Raw genomic sequence first — 14,918 nt, forward strand, 5'->3', positions numbered from 1 at the left:
AGACCGAGTAGCTAGGGAGGGAAGGGTGGAATGAAGAGTGGGGAGGTGGTTGGGGATGGATGCGCATGTCATGTCATTCCTAGCTAGTTTGCAGCATAGCTATAGTGACCGACGACGTGGGCGACACTACTACTATACCTACCTGTACGCCATTCATTCTCTACATATACATAATACATAGGACGGAGTTTATTAATTAGTAGAACAAATATATATATATATATATATATATATATATATATATATATATATATATATATATATATATAAGAACAAGCAAGCAAACACAAACCTGTCAAATATATATAATTGAGATGAGATTGAGACGAGGACAAGCAAAAAACCAAGGCTCAGGCTGGCAAAGAATTTGGAGTCGCCACGGTCCGACTCCAAAACACCGGTTTAAATTCACTTGAAATTTGATCAAATCAGAATTTCCACTTGTGTTGGGCCTTGGGCTCCGCTGGGCTGGGCTGGCCTTGTACGGTCCTATCTCTCTCTCTCTCTCGCCCGTCGTCACCTCCCTTCCGCCGCGCCGCCCCGCCCCGCCCCGCCCGACACTAGCCGGCCGTCGATGGCTCTGCTCCGCCTCCACCTCCCAAGGCCTCCGCCGCTACCAGCCCAGCCCTACTCCCGCTCCCCTCTCTCCTCCTACACCTCGTCCTGGTTGCGCCTCCCCGCCGTCTCCCCGCGCCTCCTCTGCTCCACCCACCCGGCCTCGCCCCTCGACGCCGCCCCGCCATCCATCGTCGCCGGCCTCCTCGACTACCTCAACGACTCATGGACGCAATTCCACGCCACAGGTTCCTCACCCGCTCCCGGCCCCTTCTCTAGTCTTCCAGCCTCCTGCCCCCCCGCTCGCTCTAGTGTTCGACGATATTACTCAGTTTCCTGCTAACTCCGCTCCGCTCAACTAACCTCTGCTCCGCCATGCATGCTTGTGTTCCTTCCAGCTGAGGCCAAGCGCCAGCTTCTCGACGCGGGCTTCAAGCTGCTCAGCGAGAGTGATGACTGGGACCTGCAGCCCGGTGGACGCTACTTCTTCACGCGCAACATGTCCTGCTTGGTCGCCTTTGCCATTGGGGAAAAGTCAGTCCACTCACTTCTTTCTTATTCACGCGTGCCTTGCACTTGCCACCCCATATGAATGCATTGCATACACACCGCTGCAGGTACAGGCTCGGGAACGGGTTCAATATAATCGCTGCCCACACTGATAGTCCATGCCTCAAGCTCAAGCCCAGGTCTGCCACCTTCAAATCTGGCCACCAAATGGTCAATGTGCAGACCTACGGGAGTGGGCTGTGGCATACTTGGTTTGACAGGGATCTAACTTTGGCTGGGAGAGTCATCCTCAAGGCTGCAGATGATTCCTTCAAGCATAAGCTCGTCAAGATCACCAGACCATTGATACGTGTGCCCACACTGGCCATACATCTTAACCGGTGATCTCACATACTCATCTTCTTACTTGTCTAGTAAATCTTATGATCATTACCATTTATATATGATTTATGATTTCTACTCTATGCATTGTATATTAAGAAAATACTTCTAAAGTTCATCTATACTTTTTTTTCTCAAAAAAGAGAGAGAAAAAACATGGCTCCTCCCCCCTTGTCTTAGTGAATTCCTTTTCATTTTAGCACAGTGAATTCTGATGGCTTCAAGCCTAACCTAGAGACCCATCTTGTTCCACTTCTTGCAACAAAGCATGAAGAAGCAACTATGAATTCTGATGACAAAAGTTCTAGCTCTACAAAAGTCGCCCACCATCCGCTATTTTTGCAGGTACCTCTAATCCCACTGCTTCTGTTTTGGGGCTTGTCCCCTTCACTGTACGAAAATTTATTTGGAAATTGCAACACATGACTTGAAATCATATCTTCTTCTTATCTCTGTACTCATCAGATTCTCTCAGAGGAAATTGGTTGTCAATCGAATGAAATAATTGGTATGGAATTGAACGTATGTGATACTCAGCCTAGCTGCCTTGGCGGGGGGTACAATGAGTTCATCTATTCTGGAAGACTGGATAATCTTGCCTCATGTTATTGTGCTCTCAGATCCCTCATGGACTCTTCCAAGGCAGCAGAACAACTGTCCAATGAGAAGGCTATAAGAATGGTTGCTATGTTCGATAACGAGGAGGTACGCTATATGCACAAAAAGTGCTGCCCTGCATGAGATGTGTCACAGTACATTTTACTCTACTGGTGAAGAATATATCTTTGCATTTCTAGATTCCTATTCCTCATTAGGATCCTGCTTAAGATGGCTATTTGCTTAAGGTGGCCTTAAGCAAGAAATAAATCTCTAGTTGTGATTTCAGGGAATGCTATATTTTTTAAGGGGGTAATTGGAACTAATTTGATATTCATGTTTGTTCCCTGCACTATTCAGGTGGGTTCAGATTCAATGCAAGGGGCAGGTGCATCAACCATGTTCCAGGCTATGAGACGAATCGTCGATTCCTTGATGCATCAGTCAATGGGGGAGGGAGCTTTGGAACGTGCAATACATTCTTCATTCCTTGGTAAGACTTGAACATGTAGGGCTCATCAGATGTCCCCAGTGATGTAAGAGGATGGAATAGTTGCTCTAACTGACTTTTATTTACCCTTTTTAGTTTCGGCAGACATGGCTCATGCCCTGCACCCAAACTATTCAGACAAGCATGAAGAGTGCCATAGACCAGAGCTACAGAAGGGTCTTGTCATCAAGCACAATGCTAACCAACGTTATGCCACAAGTGCTATTACAGCTTTTCTCTTCAAAGAAATAGCGAGGATCCAAAACCTTCCAGTTCAGGTGCTTTTCAGTTTTCTGCACTATGGTTTTATTAGTAGCCTGGTTTGCAAGAACATAGTGATGTGTATGAAAAGACATGGACGAGCTATTGAGCTGTGCAACGGACTAAAGACAGGCTAATGATGATCTGATTTTTTTTGTTTGTTTATAATCTTTTGCTAGTACCACTGATAGGTAGAGCAGCAACTGCAGTACCGCTGCAAGAAGTGAGATGCTTCTGGCATCCTTTGTGACAAGAGGGTGCCACAAAAGCTAAAAGGCAAATTCTATAGGACAGCAATTCGTCCGGCGATGTTATACGGTGCTGAATGTTGGCCTAAAAAAGGCGACATGTGCAGCAACTGAGTGTAGCAGAGATGCGGATGTTGCGGTGGTTTTGCAGGCACACAAGGAGGGATAGAGTCCGGAACGAAGTTATTTGGGATAGGGTCGGGGTGGCACCAATTGAGGAGAAACTTACTCAACATCGGCTGAGATGGTTTGGACATGTCCAACGAAGGCCTCCTGAGGCGCCGGTGCGTATTGGGGTTCTTGAGCGGGTCGATAATATAAAGAGGGGTAGAGGTAGACCTAAACTGACGTGGGATGAGTTGGTTAAGAGAGACCTTAAGGATTGGAATATCTCTAAAGAGATAGCTTTGGATAGGAGCGCTTGTAGACTAGCTATCAATGTGCCTGAACCTTGAACTTATTTTTTTCGGGTTTCATCTCTAGCCTACCCCAACTTGCTTGGGAAAAAAGGCTATGTTGTTGTTGTTGTTGTTGTTGTTGTTGTAATTTCTTTTCTTAGTCAAATCTCTCTCGTTGCTTCATTTGTGTTTGGATTGCATTAGGTGGTTTTTCCGGAACTATTCATTTGATTTTAATACCATACAGGAATTTGTTGTAAGGAATGATATGGGATGTGGCTCCACTATTGGACCCATACTTGCTTCTGGTGTTGGCATACGGACTGTTGACTGTGGCATTCCTCAGCTTTCGATGCACAGGTATTAATCAGCTCATTCAACATTTGTTATTGGAATGTTTTAATTCAACAAATTTCTCTCGTGAATTGCTGATTTCTTTTTGAAATCTTGCATCGCTGAATACTATACTACCTTGCATTGGTTGCAGCATACGAGAAATGTGCGGCAAAGAAGATGTTGACACAACATACAGGCACTTCAAAGCTTTTTTTGAGATGTTCTCCGATATTGACAGGAAGTTGAATGTAGATTTTTAGGCCTATATCTTTCACTGTTCAATGTTTGAATAATTAATGGAAATTCGAATTGTGGCTATCTAGCATAGCATCAGTTTTATATATTACCGACATCCCGTCTGTTTGTACCATTCAGGACGTGACCATGAGTTGAGAAATCCGTTGATATGTATAAGTTTACGTGCTGACAACTCTGTTTCATGAGATAACTTGGGACATATAAAAGCCTCGCCATTTCTCCTTTTGATGGGATATATATCTGGCTGCATATCGTTAGCTACTTTTGTTTCTTATGATGGAAAATAAGCATCGTCTTACAACAGTTATGATTTCTTAAATAAAAAATAGTTAAAGCTTATAAGTTGACAACCGCAATCCTTAACCTAATAATTCCAATAAAATTTTGTCCACAATTAGGGAAACACGTGTAATAAATCTATCTCCATATTGTTGCATTGGACAAAAGCAGCAGGTGGCATTAGCTAGTAAAACATTCTGATGAAAGTGTTTAATAAATGTATCGCTCAACAATGTCACCTTGAAAGGTTATCATGGATACAGAATGCAATAAACTTTTCATTAACCAGGGAAAGGAAACGATGGTATACCCAGTTGAGTTTTACACTGTATCATGGAATCAATGAAATCCTTAGTGCCAGTGTAGTTTCCTTTGCCAATGATTGCTTCTAACCTATCTGGCGCACAACTGTAAGGAAGGGTAATGATCATTGTCCCAAATATTTGGGACGGCAAGAACTGCTTGTAGAATACACAACCAAGCAGATTGCAGAAACACAGTATGCTTTAGTTGCTCATGGATGACCACTCCTACCATAGATGCCACTGCTGGATAGGAAATCACTCTCTATCCTTTCTTTTACCAGTTCTCGAATCAGCCTTATCTTCTTGCAAACTCTGCTGCACCCCGTTAGATGCCTCATTTGGAGGAACTTCCTGGACTACTCCATTAGTTGTAGGAACTTTGTCAGGTACTTTGCAGGTCCCTGTCCTGCCAATACAAAGCCAAATCCTAACTCTCTCATCCCCAGACTTCTCTTCCATCGGAACATGCCAAGATCCCACCTCGGACTCCTGTAAAAAATATTGCATAAGCAACAGAAAATACAGGGCTCTGGAAAAATAACTGAAACCAGGATACTTACTTGAATCTCTGAAGAATAAGGGGGTGGCATCACAAGCACTGCTTTCCCTTTATTGAAGGTGTACTTTACCTGCACAATAGCAACAAGTTTAAAAATTCCAATATGTGAAAAAGGTTTAAAGAAAAGGATCAAGGCCCTACGAAACTAATAAATCACGCATGGAAAATGGACATTGAGCTCACCCGGTGGCGCTGCTTCCACTTTGGGAAAAAGGATGATCCTAGAAGCTCGAAAATGTGATCTCTCATTTCATCATTGGTCACGAGCAAACAATTTAATTTGATTGCTGCATATAGCCAATACCTGCCAGGAGAGAAACCTAACAATGAGAAAAAGCAAAAACTTCACATACTATGTGATTGTAAATGTTTGTGGTCTGTGCACAATTACTACATAAAGACGAAACACCTCCCAGTTTACAAAAAGGTGGCCACAAGGTGTTTCCATTGTCTTTGAGAACTTTGAACTTAAAAAGTAATTGCAGGGATACTGAAGGCCAGAAACTGAGCATTACCAGTCATCATTTGACCCATTTGGTGTAGTGTACAATGCTCCATTTGCTCTCCAAGTTTCAATCAAATGTCTATCGGACGAATTTTCCATAAGCTTGGCAATTCGTTTATTATGTAAAATGACAAGTGGCCATTTACCATGATATCTACCCCGTAACTCTGTTATAACGGAGTCCAGCTGCTCTATATTAAGCATGTGAATTTGAACAAGAAATAGGATGTATCGTGAAACGACGTGTAAAGGGGTCGGTGTAAAGTGGTGCACAGACCTGAGTCAAACTGAAACCGCCCTCCGCAAAATTTTGTTGATACAATGCGATATTTGCACCATCAACTATAGCTTCATATTCTTTATTCTCTTCCAACCACTCCTACATAAATGATATTACTCAATCGGTGTTCACAAATGGGTAGTGTTTGAAACATAGGGATCTGAATAATTAATTAATAAAGCTATTTCTTTACGCTAGCTCTATAGTCATGTGAATACAATGCATTAGTTATAACATAATAATTTCTAAATGACAGACATGTTTTAGTATGACACTGGCATGAAAAGCAAAGCTTAGGTGCCTAAGGATGCCCGAGCCTAATAAGTCACGTGGCAGCAAACAACAGCTCATTTTTCTGTCGAGGATGTGCGAATCAATGTACATAGAGCACCCTACATATCCAAAGTCCAAGCCTCATAGCATAGCTCTATCTGTATGTATTCTGAAAAGTGGCAGGACACAGTATGTTTATGCCAATTTTCCGAGGTTAATTCTTAGTGATTTAGCAAATGAATGATGGTAACTAGAAGCAATCGGGGATATGCACCTGAAAGTGGCTGAAATTGGCTTTGGTCTCCCTCTCAAGTGCCAAAGCAGCAACAGAATCAGCAAACCTGTGCGTCTTGTCCATGTCAATGTCAACAGAAGCAAGGCGGCATTTACAGCCAGCACACTGACCATGAGGCCCAGATGTGACCCGCTGCAGCGTCCAGGGGCCAGTCCCAAGCCATCCAAGCTGATGGCACCCACCACCATTCAACACAATGGCGTCCTTCACCTCAGCGGCGTCCCACTGGGGCTTACCAGCCATGGCCGCCTTGTCAGTCCTGAACCAAGCCTCGAGGACCTGCGCAGTGTCCTCAGTGACGCAGTCGACGGTTTGCCTGAGCTTGTGCATATACTCATACACCTTGTCCGCGTGGCCGGCTGTGGAGCTGACATGGAGGAGCGCGGCCAGCTCGGGCTCCTCAGGCGACACACCGGAGGCTGCCATGTGGGCCTCGACAGCGTAGGCCCTGGAGGCGTCCCCGGCACGGCGGAAGGCGGCGAGCACGGGGCTGTAGGAGCGGAGGCGCGGGGCGAGGCCGTGCTTGTCCTTCATGGTGGCCACAAGGTGGAAGGCCTCGTCAGGATAATCGAGCAGGGCGCGGGCGAGGGAGGTGATGGTGGCCTCGGACGGCGGCGCGCCGGCCTGGAGCATGTGGTCGAAGACGCGGCGCGCGGCGGCAGCGGGGGTGGGGAAGGAGGAGCGGTCGGCCGTGGCGAGGAGATGGAGGAGCTGGTTGTACTGGTGGGCGGCGAGGCGGGCGGGGGCGTCGGGGTCGGAGACGGCGTTGTCGAAAGCGGCCATGGCGGCAGCGGAGTCCCCGCGGCGGGTGCAATCGGTGAGGGCGCGGGAGAGGTCGGGGTTAGGGCCCTTGGAGCCGCGGCGCCTTGCCATTGCCGTGTGCGGGGCGCGGCGGCGGCTGGAGCGGGGAGGAAGACGGAGAAGAAGAGCCCTAGCTCGCTGGTTTGGGCCCATTAAGCTGATTGAGCCCATGGTGCCTCAGTGGTATTAGTCCCATACCGTGAGCTCACGTGGACAGCGCTCTGCTTATAAGGGATAGATAGCAACGGCGCAGATATGCCACAGGATGAAGTGAGCGGGCCTAACAAGCCCTGGAAAGTCCCCGGGGCCCCCTCTGCGTAGCGATGCGCCCACGGAGACGTGGACGGGCCGGCTCTCCCCGCCGCCTTCTGTGGTGGGGGGCTGAGACGTGTGTGGAGCCAAGGGAGCCGGCTCTGGGTCAAATGGCCGAAATTGTCTCACAGTTATTCACTTGGTCCATGATGACTGGACTAACAGAACGGGGCTTACACTCCTGTGGCATACTTTTTTATTTCCTTTCCAATTTGTTTCCAAAGTTAATTTATAAAACTAACTCCAGAACCTGCGTTATAAACTCTGAAGAATTTAATGAAGCTTTTAATTGCGTAATTAGAGAATAATTACTGTAGCACCATTGTAATCAATTATTAATTAATTACCGTCATTAGATTCCTCGCAAAAAATTATACTCATCTCTAAAAAATTTTTGAATAAACTTTATTTAACACTTCATGCATGCGCGCGGCGGTGTCGGTGTCGACGTGTCGTATTACGGCCCCGTTTGGCACGGCTCACGCCGGCTCCGGCTTCACTGTGCAAACACTGTAGCTCTACTGTAGCGGCACTATTCACCGAAGCGGCTCTGCCTCCCTTCTCTCACTGGCACGAATACTGTTCATAGAAGCTGCCTAAGCCAGGTTTGGGTGGCTCACCCGGCTCCGCGCTACAGTAGTGCTACAGTGCTGAAGCCGGAGCCGCCGTGAGCCGTGCCAAACGGGCCCTACATGCCAGCCGAGAGAATGTGCGGCCAAGGCAGGCAGGTCTCTGCGCTCTCAGCTCTCGTCGTATCGCAAATCGCCCGTCGGGTCGTCAGACTGGGCAGCTGACCAGTCTGCGAGCGTACGCAAAGGGGAATTAATTCATCGCATGCATGCATGCTGGTTTTAATTTGTTGTTGATTTCATTCATTCAACAGTAGTGAACATTTATTACATATTCAGGCATGCATCGCATGCTGCGCTGTAATAATAATATAATGAAGCCAAATGATGGATTAGTAGGCCTTGGCGGTGACCATGGCGATGCCGCGGAACCTGGCGACGGCGCAGTCGGTGGCGAAGATGTCGGAGGACACGTACTTGGGCGCGCCGCCCATGACGGGCATGCTGGCGCTCACGCTCAGCTGGTTGACGTAGTCGGAGCGGTAGGTCTGGCCCAGGACGCCGTGCACGTCGTCGGTGAGGTCGTACAACTTGAAGCCCAGGTCCAGGTGCGCCAGGCTGTCGTCCTCGGTGACGCCGTAGTTGTGGACGCGGGACTCCTCCTCCGTGATGGGCACCACGCTGGCCATCATGTCCAGCACCCCGGCGAGCTGCACCCGCACGCCGTTGGCCGCGGTGGTCCTCGTCACCGACAGCCCCGGCACGGCCGCCGACTCCCAGCGCGCGCCGGCCTCGGCGGGGATGCTGACGGGCTCGTCGTCCAGGGCCAGCTCCAGGCGGTCGACGTCGCTGCTCCACTTGGCCGTCTTCTGGGCGCCCAGGTAGAGGCGGTGGTGGGCGAAGCGGATGCCCAGCGCCTGGATCCAGGTGAAGTCGCGCCTCATGCTCGGGTTGCGCTTGCCGATGAAGTGGGCGTTGATGTGCAGGTTGGCGTCGGAGAGGACGCAGAAGTCCTGGTCCTTCTTGCCGTGGAAGTAGAAGTTGTTGCCGTCGCCGCCGGTGAAGCGGGGGTCGCCGCAGGACACGCCGGGGTAGAAGTCGCACACTGCCGCGGCGGTGAATTATTTGAATCATGCATGCATGTCGAATATAGTATATCAAAAGAGGAGGAGGAAGAAGAAGATATATAATATAATTAAGCAAGCACGTACTGCAGAAGGTCTTGCATCCTGGGCAGAGGACGATGCACTGGTTGGGGCAGCGCCTGTCGCACTTGGCGTTGCAGCTGGGCTTGTTGCCGTTGGGGTCGCCGCAAGCCAGCTGCTGGTCCCTCTTGAACTTGCCCGGGGTGATGATGTGGTAGTTGGACGGCAGCGGCTGCGGCAGAGTTAGCTGCTGCGCGGCGACGGAGGCGGCGGCGGCCACCACCAGGGCCGCCACTGCAGCGCCCAAATAACTCCTCCGCCGGGCCGCCATCTTCTATATATCTTATTAGCTTGTTGGATCGACGACGAGCTGAGCTACTACTGCTGCCTGCTGGTGTGCAGATGGATCCCTCGAATTTATAGGGCGGGCCTGGTAGGTCCTGGCCGTCGATCGTGGCCACCTCGTGCTGTGCATATGCATGCTCAGCCTCCCGGCCGGCCGCCGTAGTGCATGCCCAGCCCAGCCCAGCCCAGCCCAGATGCATGCATGCCATGCCAGCTTGTGCGTGCACCTGAATGCACCTGGCACCTTTCTGTGCGCCTCACGCGAGCCTTCCACAAACTGCATAAACACTTGCTATTGGCTTTGAATTTAATTTGAAACTGGACCCAGCTATTGCCAGAGTTGTTCAGAACACAATCTTCTGATTCTTTATAATCATTGTAGCATACATAGCTCTCATTTGAAATGCACGCATTAATTTTGTGGACTAACAAACTTGTGAAGCGATGCTTTGCCGCTTTACGTAGTCCGGATGCATGCAGCAGCCTCATCACTCGATCTGTCTCCAGATCGAGAGCATCTTCTGCGTGCTGCGACAAATTAAATGCAATGCACGTCACCATGTGCTAATCTACACCCTAGGTGTAGAATAGCATTCTACACCTAGAACCCAACCGACCAGCCAACCCAGCCTATGCACCCGAGACCCGCACCAAAACGGCTCGACCCATCAACTTGACCCACCCTGGGCCAGATACCCCCCCCCGGCACCCACACCCTGATCCTGATCCCAAATCACAAATCAGGAACGCGAATCCCCGGCGGCGATGGCGGGGTGGCGGCGACGGCGAAGCGTGGCGTGGCGAGCCTAGCCGCGCGAGCGAGCGGTGGAGGCTGTAGGGCCGACCTGCGCCACCCATGCAGCGGCATCGAGGAGAGGGGCGCGGAGGCGGCTCACTGGCATCCTCGAGCAGCCGGGTGCGGCGCTAGCGGTGGAGTGCCGACTGTGACCGGCGGCCGCCGGGCGCATCACGCATACAGTCCCGCCCACATCCGCCCGCGCCCTTGCACGGCACTCGCAGAGGCCTCGAGCAGCAGCTGCGGGGTTGACTCTCCCTTTCTCATGCCGGGCCCTTGCGCTGCAGCCGCGGTGGCTTGCGTGCCCCCAGCGGGGGAGCACTGCTGCCTGACCGGGAGGGTGCGCAGCTCGAGCTCCCTGAGCGGGGGAGTTGAGGCGGTGCATGCTCCTGCTTCACGGCTCATTGGCAGATTTGACATTTTTTGGTGAGCGTCCGTTTTCACAATGCATAGCTCCACTTTTTTTTATCGACAAAGCGCATCTCCTATCCTCCATTGCATTTGATCATGCATCCTTTTCAGTAGTTTAGTAACTTATGTTTGCTTTAGTTTCAGTAGTTTATGAGAGCATCCAGTTTCAGCATCCTTTTCAGTAGTTCATTAGGTAGTTCAGCATCCTTTTCAGTAGTTCTGTAAGCAATTTTCAATTCAGTAATTTGTTACTGCAAGCACAAATTTTTTATTGCTTAGTTTAGGCTCAACACTATGTTATTTTCAGTAGTACTACAGTAGTTGGGTTAGCATCTAGCATCAGTAAATTCCAGTCATTACTGAACATATGATGCTGAGTTAGTATAGTAGTTCAGTAGTCATTACTAAACATTTCACTACGGAACCTCATGAGATTAAATAGAGCTCGATCAGTAAGAAAACTACTGAAACTACTCAATATAGTTTGAATAGTCTAATTACTGAACCTTCTAGAGCCAGATACTGATCTTGACGGCTAAGAACAAAACCAAAAACCATGCTATAAACTACTGAAACTCAATCACATGAGTTAGTATAGTAGTTCTATTAGCTTCTAGTATGAGTATTTTTTTTTGTTAGATCAGTAGTACCTTGGCTTTTTCTCTTTGGCTCAGTAATATTCTCAACACCATTTTATCAGCAATTACTAAATGTTGATGTTCTAAATTGAGTAGTTAGGCTAGTAGTATCAGTAATTTGTTAGGTTTAGTAGTTAGACCAGTATTTTTTTTCTGAGCAATGGTGACCTGAACCGAGTACGTAATCTATTAGTTCAGTAACTAGTCATCAGTGAACTACTTGATCAAACAACAAAATACTAGACTACCTAACTATATGAGTTTTTAGGCTAGTAGTTTTGATAGGACTTTAAGTTTAGTTGTCTGGTCTAGGTTTTTTTTATTACTGAGTATTGGATGATCTGAACTGAGTAGTTAGTCGAGTACTTCTATTAGCATTTTTTGGTTCAGTAATTTTTTATTTCAAGCACAATTGTTTTTTTTTTCATTTTTATTTTAAGCTCAGTACTATATTATTTCAGTAGTAGTATAATACATGTGTTTCTAAGTAAAGCAGCAACCCAGTATTTTAGTAGTACACATCCAGCAATTTCTATGTATGTCTTGGATTCAGTATTCTAGAGATCTGATATTCAGTACCTATGTATATCTTGAATTCAGTAATTTTTAGGTTTGTAAATAGCCTAGAATTTTTTATTATTGATGCTTGATGAGAAAGAACTACACACCAATTCTTCCGGATATGGGTTCATCCTACCACCTTCGCTTGCGGTAGGTATCTAGTAATCCAGTAATAATTACAAGTACCAGTAATCCCTCAATGCCCAGTAATTATCAGTAATACAGTAGTACTAGGTGGCATTTAAGTTATTCTCATTAAAACAGTAACCCAGTAATTCAATATTCTGCATGTCTCACTTTGTGTTTTCTCAATGATCTTTTTTAGAGTTTTACCGGTGGCAGGTTCATGTGGGCATGGCACTCTTTTTCCGATTCATCGTCTCACACATACGACAGTGATAGTACTAAACTTGACAATGGAGAGGGTTCTAAGATAAAAAGAAAGATGCTTCATGCCTTTTCCGAAGACTTTTTTTACTTGGATTCAGTAATCCAAAGAAGTAGCTATTCAGTATTATGTACTTTTTTCAGTAGTTTCTCATATTTTTGGTGAATTATTTTTCCAGTAACACACCATTCAGTAATTTAGAGATCCATTATTATTCAGTATTTTCTATGCACATTCAGTTATTTTTCTTATATTTTTGGGTAATTCAAGACTTTCACCAATAATTATTTTTATTACACTCGTTTGGGTTCGATAACGCAGAGATCCAGTTATTTAGGAGCAGCGCCCCCTCTCTTTTTTTTGTGGTTCAGGACTTCCACTAGCACATGTAGATATTGTAATGCTCGTCCAATAATTCCTTTAACAAATTCATACAGCAAATCCAGAGTAAATACTAGATTACTAAACTACTGAACCATCGAAGAGCCAGATACTGAAATTGATGGTTAAGAAGAAAACTAAAATCCCTTATAAATTACTAAATTCAATCACCTCAAAACACACAGAGATAAGTTGTGAAAGGAGGAGTAGTAGCTTAATTAATGAGAGAAGAAGTCCAAGTGCTTCATTATTTTTTAAATTCCAAAGGAAGGTTCAGTAATTTTTTTCGAATCTGCTCGATGCAGTACATCTCCAAGCATGTCCAATCTTCTCACCACACTACACCTCCACGGCTCCACGCATGGTGTACTCGCCGCCCGACGCTCCCTGCCTGGGCGGGTCGCGCCCAATCTTTTTGCACAACTAGGTACTACACACATGCTTTTCAGTAGTCCAGCAACTTACGTTTCCTTTTAATTTCAGTAGTTTAGTAGTTTATGAGAACGCCACATTCTTCAGTAATTTTTTCAAATCATAGTAGAAGGTTCAGTAATTTTTTAACCCCCAATCTACTCGCCATGGAACAGCTAGCCTGCAGGGGTCGCTGCAGGCACGGCGGCATGCACCGTCGTTGCTCCGCTCGAGCGGGTTGCGACGCCGCCTACACAGCAACGGGGACTGCCTACACAATAGCGGGGACGCGTGCAGAACGCGTCGCGGCGACCCGCTGGGGTCTGCGCAACTAAGATCCTCGAATGCGCAAGCGCCTCCCGCGGCCATGGCCAGCTCCCGCGGGACCATCTCCCGGTTACCGCCTGCTCCTCCGCCGTTCCGTGCGGCTACCTTCCCACGCTCCCACAGCCAAAGGCCGTGCTGCTGCCGCTCCCCACCTGCTCGCTAGCCTCTGCGGCCTCTCTACTCTTGCCGCGCATCCGCTGGTCCTTGGCCGCTCCCCGCAGACTGCGAGATCGCGCCGCCGCTCCCAGTGCAGGCTGCCCCGCCGCAGCTCACCGCCCAAGCCGCCCGCCGCAGCTCCCAGCAAGGCCGCGCCGTACGCTCCCGGCACCATATGCCATGCCGCTGCTCCTCGTGCGGGCCTGCGCCGCCGCTCCTTCCTGTGCGGTCGGCGCACCGCAACTCCCAATGGCCCCGTGCGCCGCCGATCTGGGGAGGCCTCACACTCGCCGCTCGCGGTGCTCCGCGCCGCTCGCGGCGCTCCGCGCCGGCGCGTGCTCGCGAACGAAGAAGCTGGACATGTGGGGGCGGGTCGGAAGGGGTGGGGGTATCGATCGGTGGGTTTGCTGGTTTGTTGTTGGGTTGGTTGGGTGTAGAATCCTATTCTACACTTAGGGTGTAGAATAGCGCTGCCGTGTGTGTGTATATATATATATATAGCAATTAAAAGAACGTATTAAATAATCTACAAAACTTGGAAAGATTTGCTTCCGTTGCTCATAAAACTAAAAATATGTTGTAGGAGTATTACTTTTATTTTTTTCAAAAAAATATACCGGAAGCTAGAGCCTCGGAATGACGCTTCACTCGCTCTCTCCGGTAATGGCAATAGCTAGTAGGGATGCAAGTTATATATATTTTGGGTCATTAGGTCCAAAAAGCTGATAAAATAGCATCCTCTCCATGGGCCAGGACTTTGGCATCTTGGGTACAGGGTACCCACTAATAGCATCCTTACTAGCTAGAGATGGAATTCATCAAGTCATCTAAAGCCAAAGAATCACTCTGCTAGCCAGCTGAAAGGCAATTATATATATTAATCGTCGAATATTAGTATGCAGCTAGAGTTGGGCAGAGCTTGATTTAGGATGATGAAAAGGTACGGCAGGTGATGAAAGATTCCTTTCATTTGCTGCCCAATATATATAATCAAGTAGCGGGCTAATAGTAGTCAACTAGATCTTTAGCTAGTTGATTGGTTGATCAGGTAGTTAGGTGCCCATGCCAATACAATCCAGGTGATCGAACGCAAAGTGTTTCCTGATCGACCCGAACACGCCGCCGGCACGACGTGTTAGCTTCGCCG

General features: G+C 47.9%; 3 protein-coding genes across 4 annotated transcripts; 1 reads left to right on the plus strand and 2 right to left on the minus strand.

Annotated features, from left to right (window-relative positions):
- Nucleotides 1–448: 448 nt before the first annotated feature.
- LOC120709356 (probable aspartyl aminopeptidase) lies at nt 449–4,257 on the plus strand. Its single transcript, XM_039994978.1, has 9 exons — nt 449–803; nt 954–1,089; nt 1,173–1,445; nt 1,647–1,791; nt 1,912–2,151; nt 2,404–2,536; nt 2,630–2,811; nt 3,688–3,800; nt 3,928–4,257. The coding sequence occupies exons 1-9, from the start codon at nt 575–577 to the stop codon at nt 4,034–4,036; spliced, it is 1,560 nt and encodes a 519-aa protein (XP_039850912.1). The 5' UTR covers nt 449–574; the 3' UTR covers nt 4,037–4,257.
- A 263-nt stretch (nt 4,258–4,520) lies between these two features.
- On the minus strand, nt 4,521–7,492 carry LOC120709357 (proteinaceous RNase P 2-like). Of its 2 annotated transcripts, XM_039994979.1 has the most exons (6): nt 6,510–7,488; nt 5,960–6,061; nt 5,693–5,868; nt 5,361–5,481; nt 5,179–5,247; nt 4,521–5,107 (listed from the first exon to the last, which is right to left on the minus strand). In XM_039994979.1, exons 1-6 carry the CDS (start codon nt 7,482–7,484, stop codon nt 4,874–4,876), a joined length of 1,677 nt encoding a protein of 558 aa, XP_039850913.1. In that variant the 5' UTR covers nt 7,485–7,488; the 3' UTR covers nt 4,521–4,873. The 2 variants fall into 2 exon arrangements, with proteins under 2 accessions (XP_039850913.1, XP_039850914.1); XM_039994980.1 differs by lacking the exon at nt 5,179–5,247 and having other exon boundaries at nt 6,510–7,492.
- A 997-nt stretch (nt 7,493–8,489) lies between these two features.
- Nucleotides 8,490–9,758, minus strand: LOC120710847. Its single transcript, XM_039996412.1, has 2 exons — nt 9,424–9,758; nt 8,490–9,317 (listed from the first exon to the last, which is right to left on the minus strand). The coding sequence occupies exons 1-2, from the start codon at nt 9,686–9,688 to the stop codon at nt 8,605–8,607; spliced, it is 978 nt and encodes a 325-aa protein (XP_039852346.1). The 5' UTR covers nt 9,689–9,758; the 3' UTR covers nt 8,490–8,604.
- Nucleotides 9,759–14,918: the final 5,160 nt, after the last annotated feature.

The sequence above is a fragment of the Panicum virgatum genome, chromosome 5K (genome assembly GCF_016808335.1).
Source record: "Panicum virgatum strain AP13 chromosome 5K, P.virgatum_v5, whole genome shotgun sequence".
Classification (NCBI taxonomy): Eukaryota; Viridiplantae; Streptophyta; class Magnoliopsida; order Poales; family Poaceae; genus Panicum; species Panicum virgatum.

Bases quoted from the DNA above. Each gene is read 5' to 3' on its own strand.
- LOC120709356 (XM_039994978.1), top strand. From the start codon at position 575: ATGGCTCTGCTCCGCCTCCACCTCCCAAGGCCTCCGCCGCTACCAGCC. The intron at 1,792-1,911 runs GTACCTCTAATC...TGTACTCATCAG, and splicing joins ACCATCCGCTATTTTTGCAG to ATTCTCTCAGAGGAAATTGG. The intron at 2,152-2,403 runs GTACGCTATATG...TGCACTATTCAG, and splicing joins CTATGTTCGATAACGAGGAG to GTGGGTTCAGATTCAATGCA.
- LOC120709357 (XM_039994979.1), bottom strand. From the start codon at position 7,484: ATGGGCCCAAACCAGCGAGCTAGGGCTCTTCTTCTCCGTCTTCCTCCC. The intron at 6,062-6,509 runs GTGCATATCCCC...TCATTTATGTAG, and splicing joins CCAATTTCAGCCACTTTCAG to GAGTGGTTGGAAGAGAATAA. The intron at 5,482-5,692 runs GTAATGCTCAGT...CTCTCCTGGCAG, and splicing joins AATGGGTCAAATGATGACTG to GTATTGGCTATATGCAGCAA.
- LOC120710847 (XM_039996412.1), bottom strand. From the start codon at position 9,688: ATGGCGGCCCGGCGGAGGAGTTATTTGGGCGCTGCAGTGGCGGCCCTG. The intron at 9,318-9,423 runs GTACGTGCTTGC...CCGCCGCGGCAG, and splicing joins AGGATGCAAGACCTTCTGCA to TGTGCGACTTCTACCCCGGC.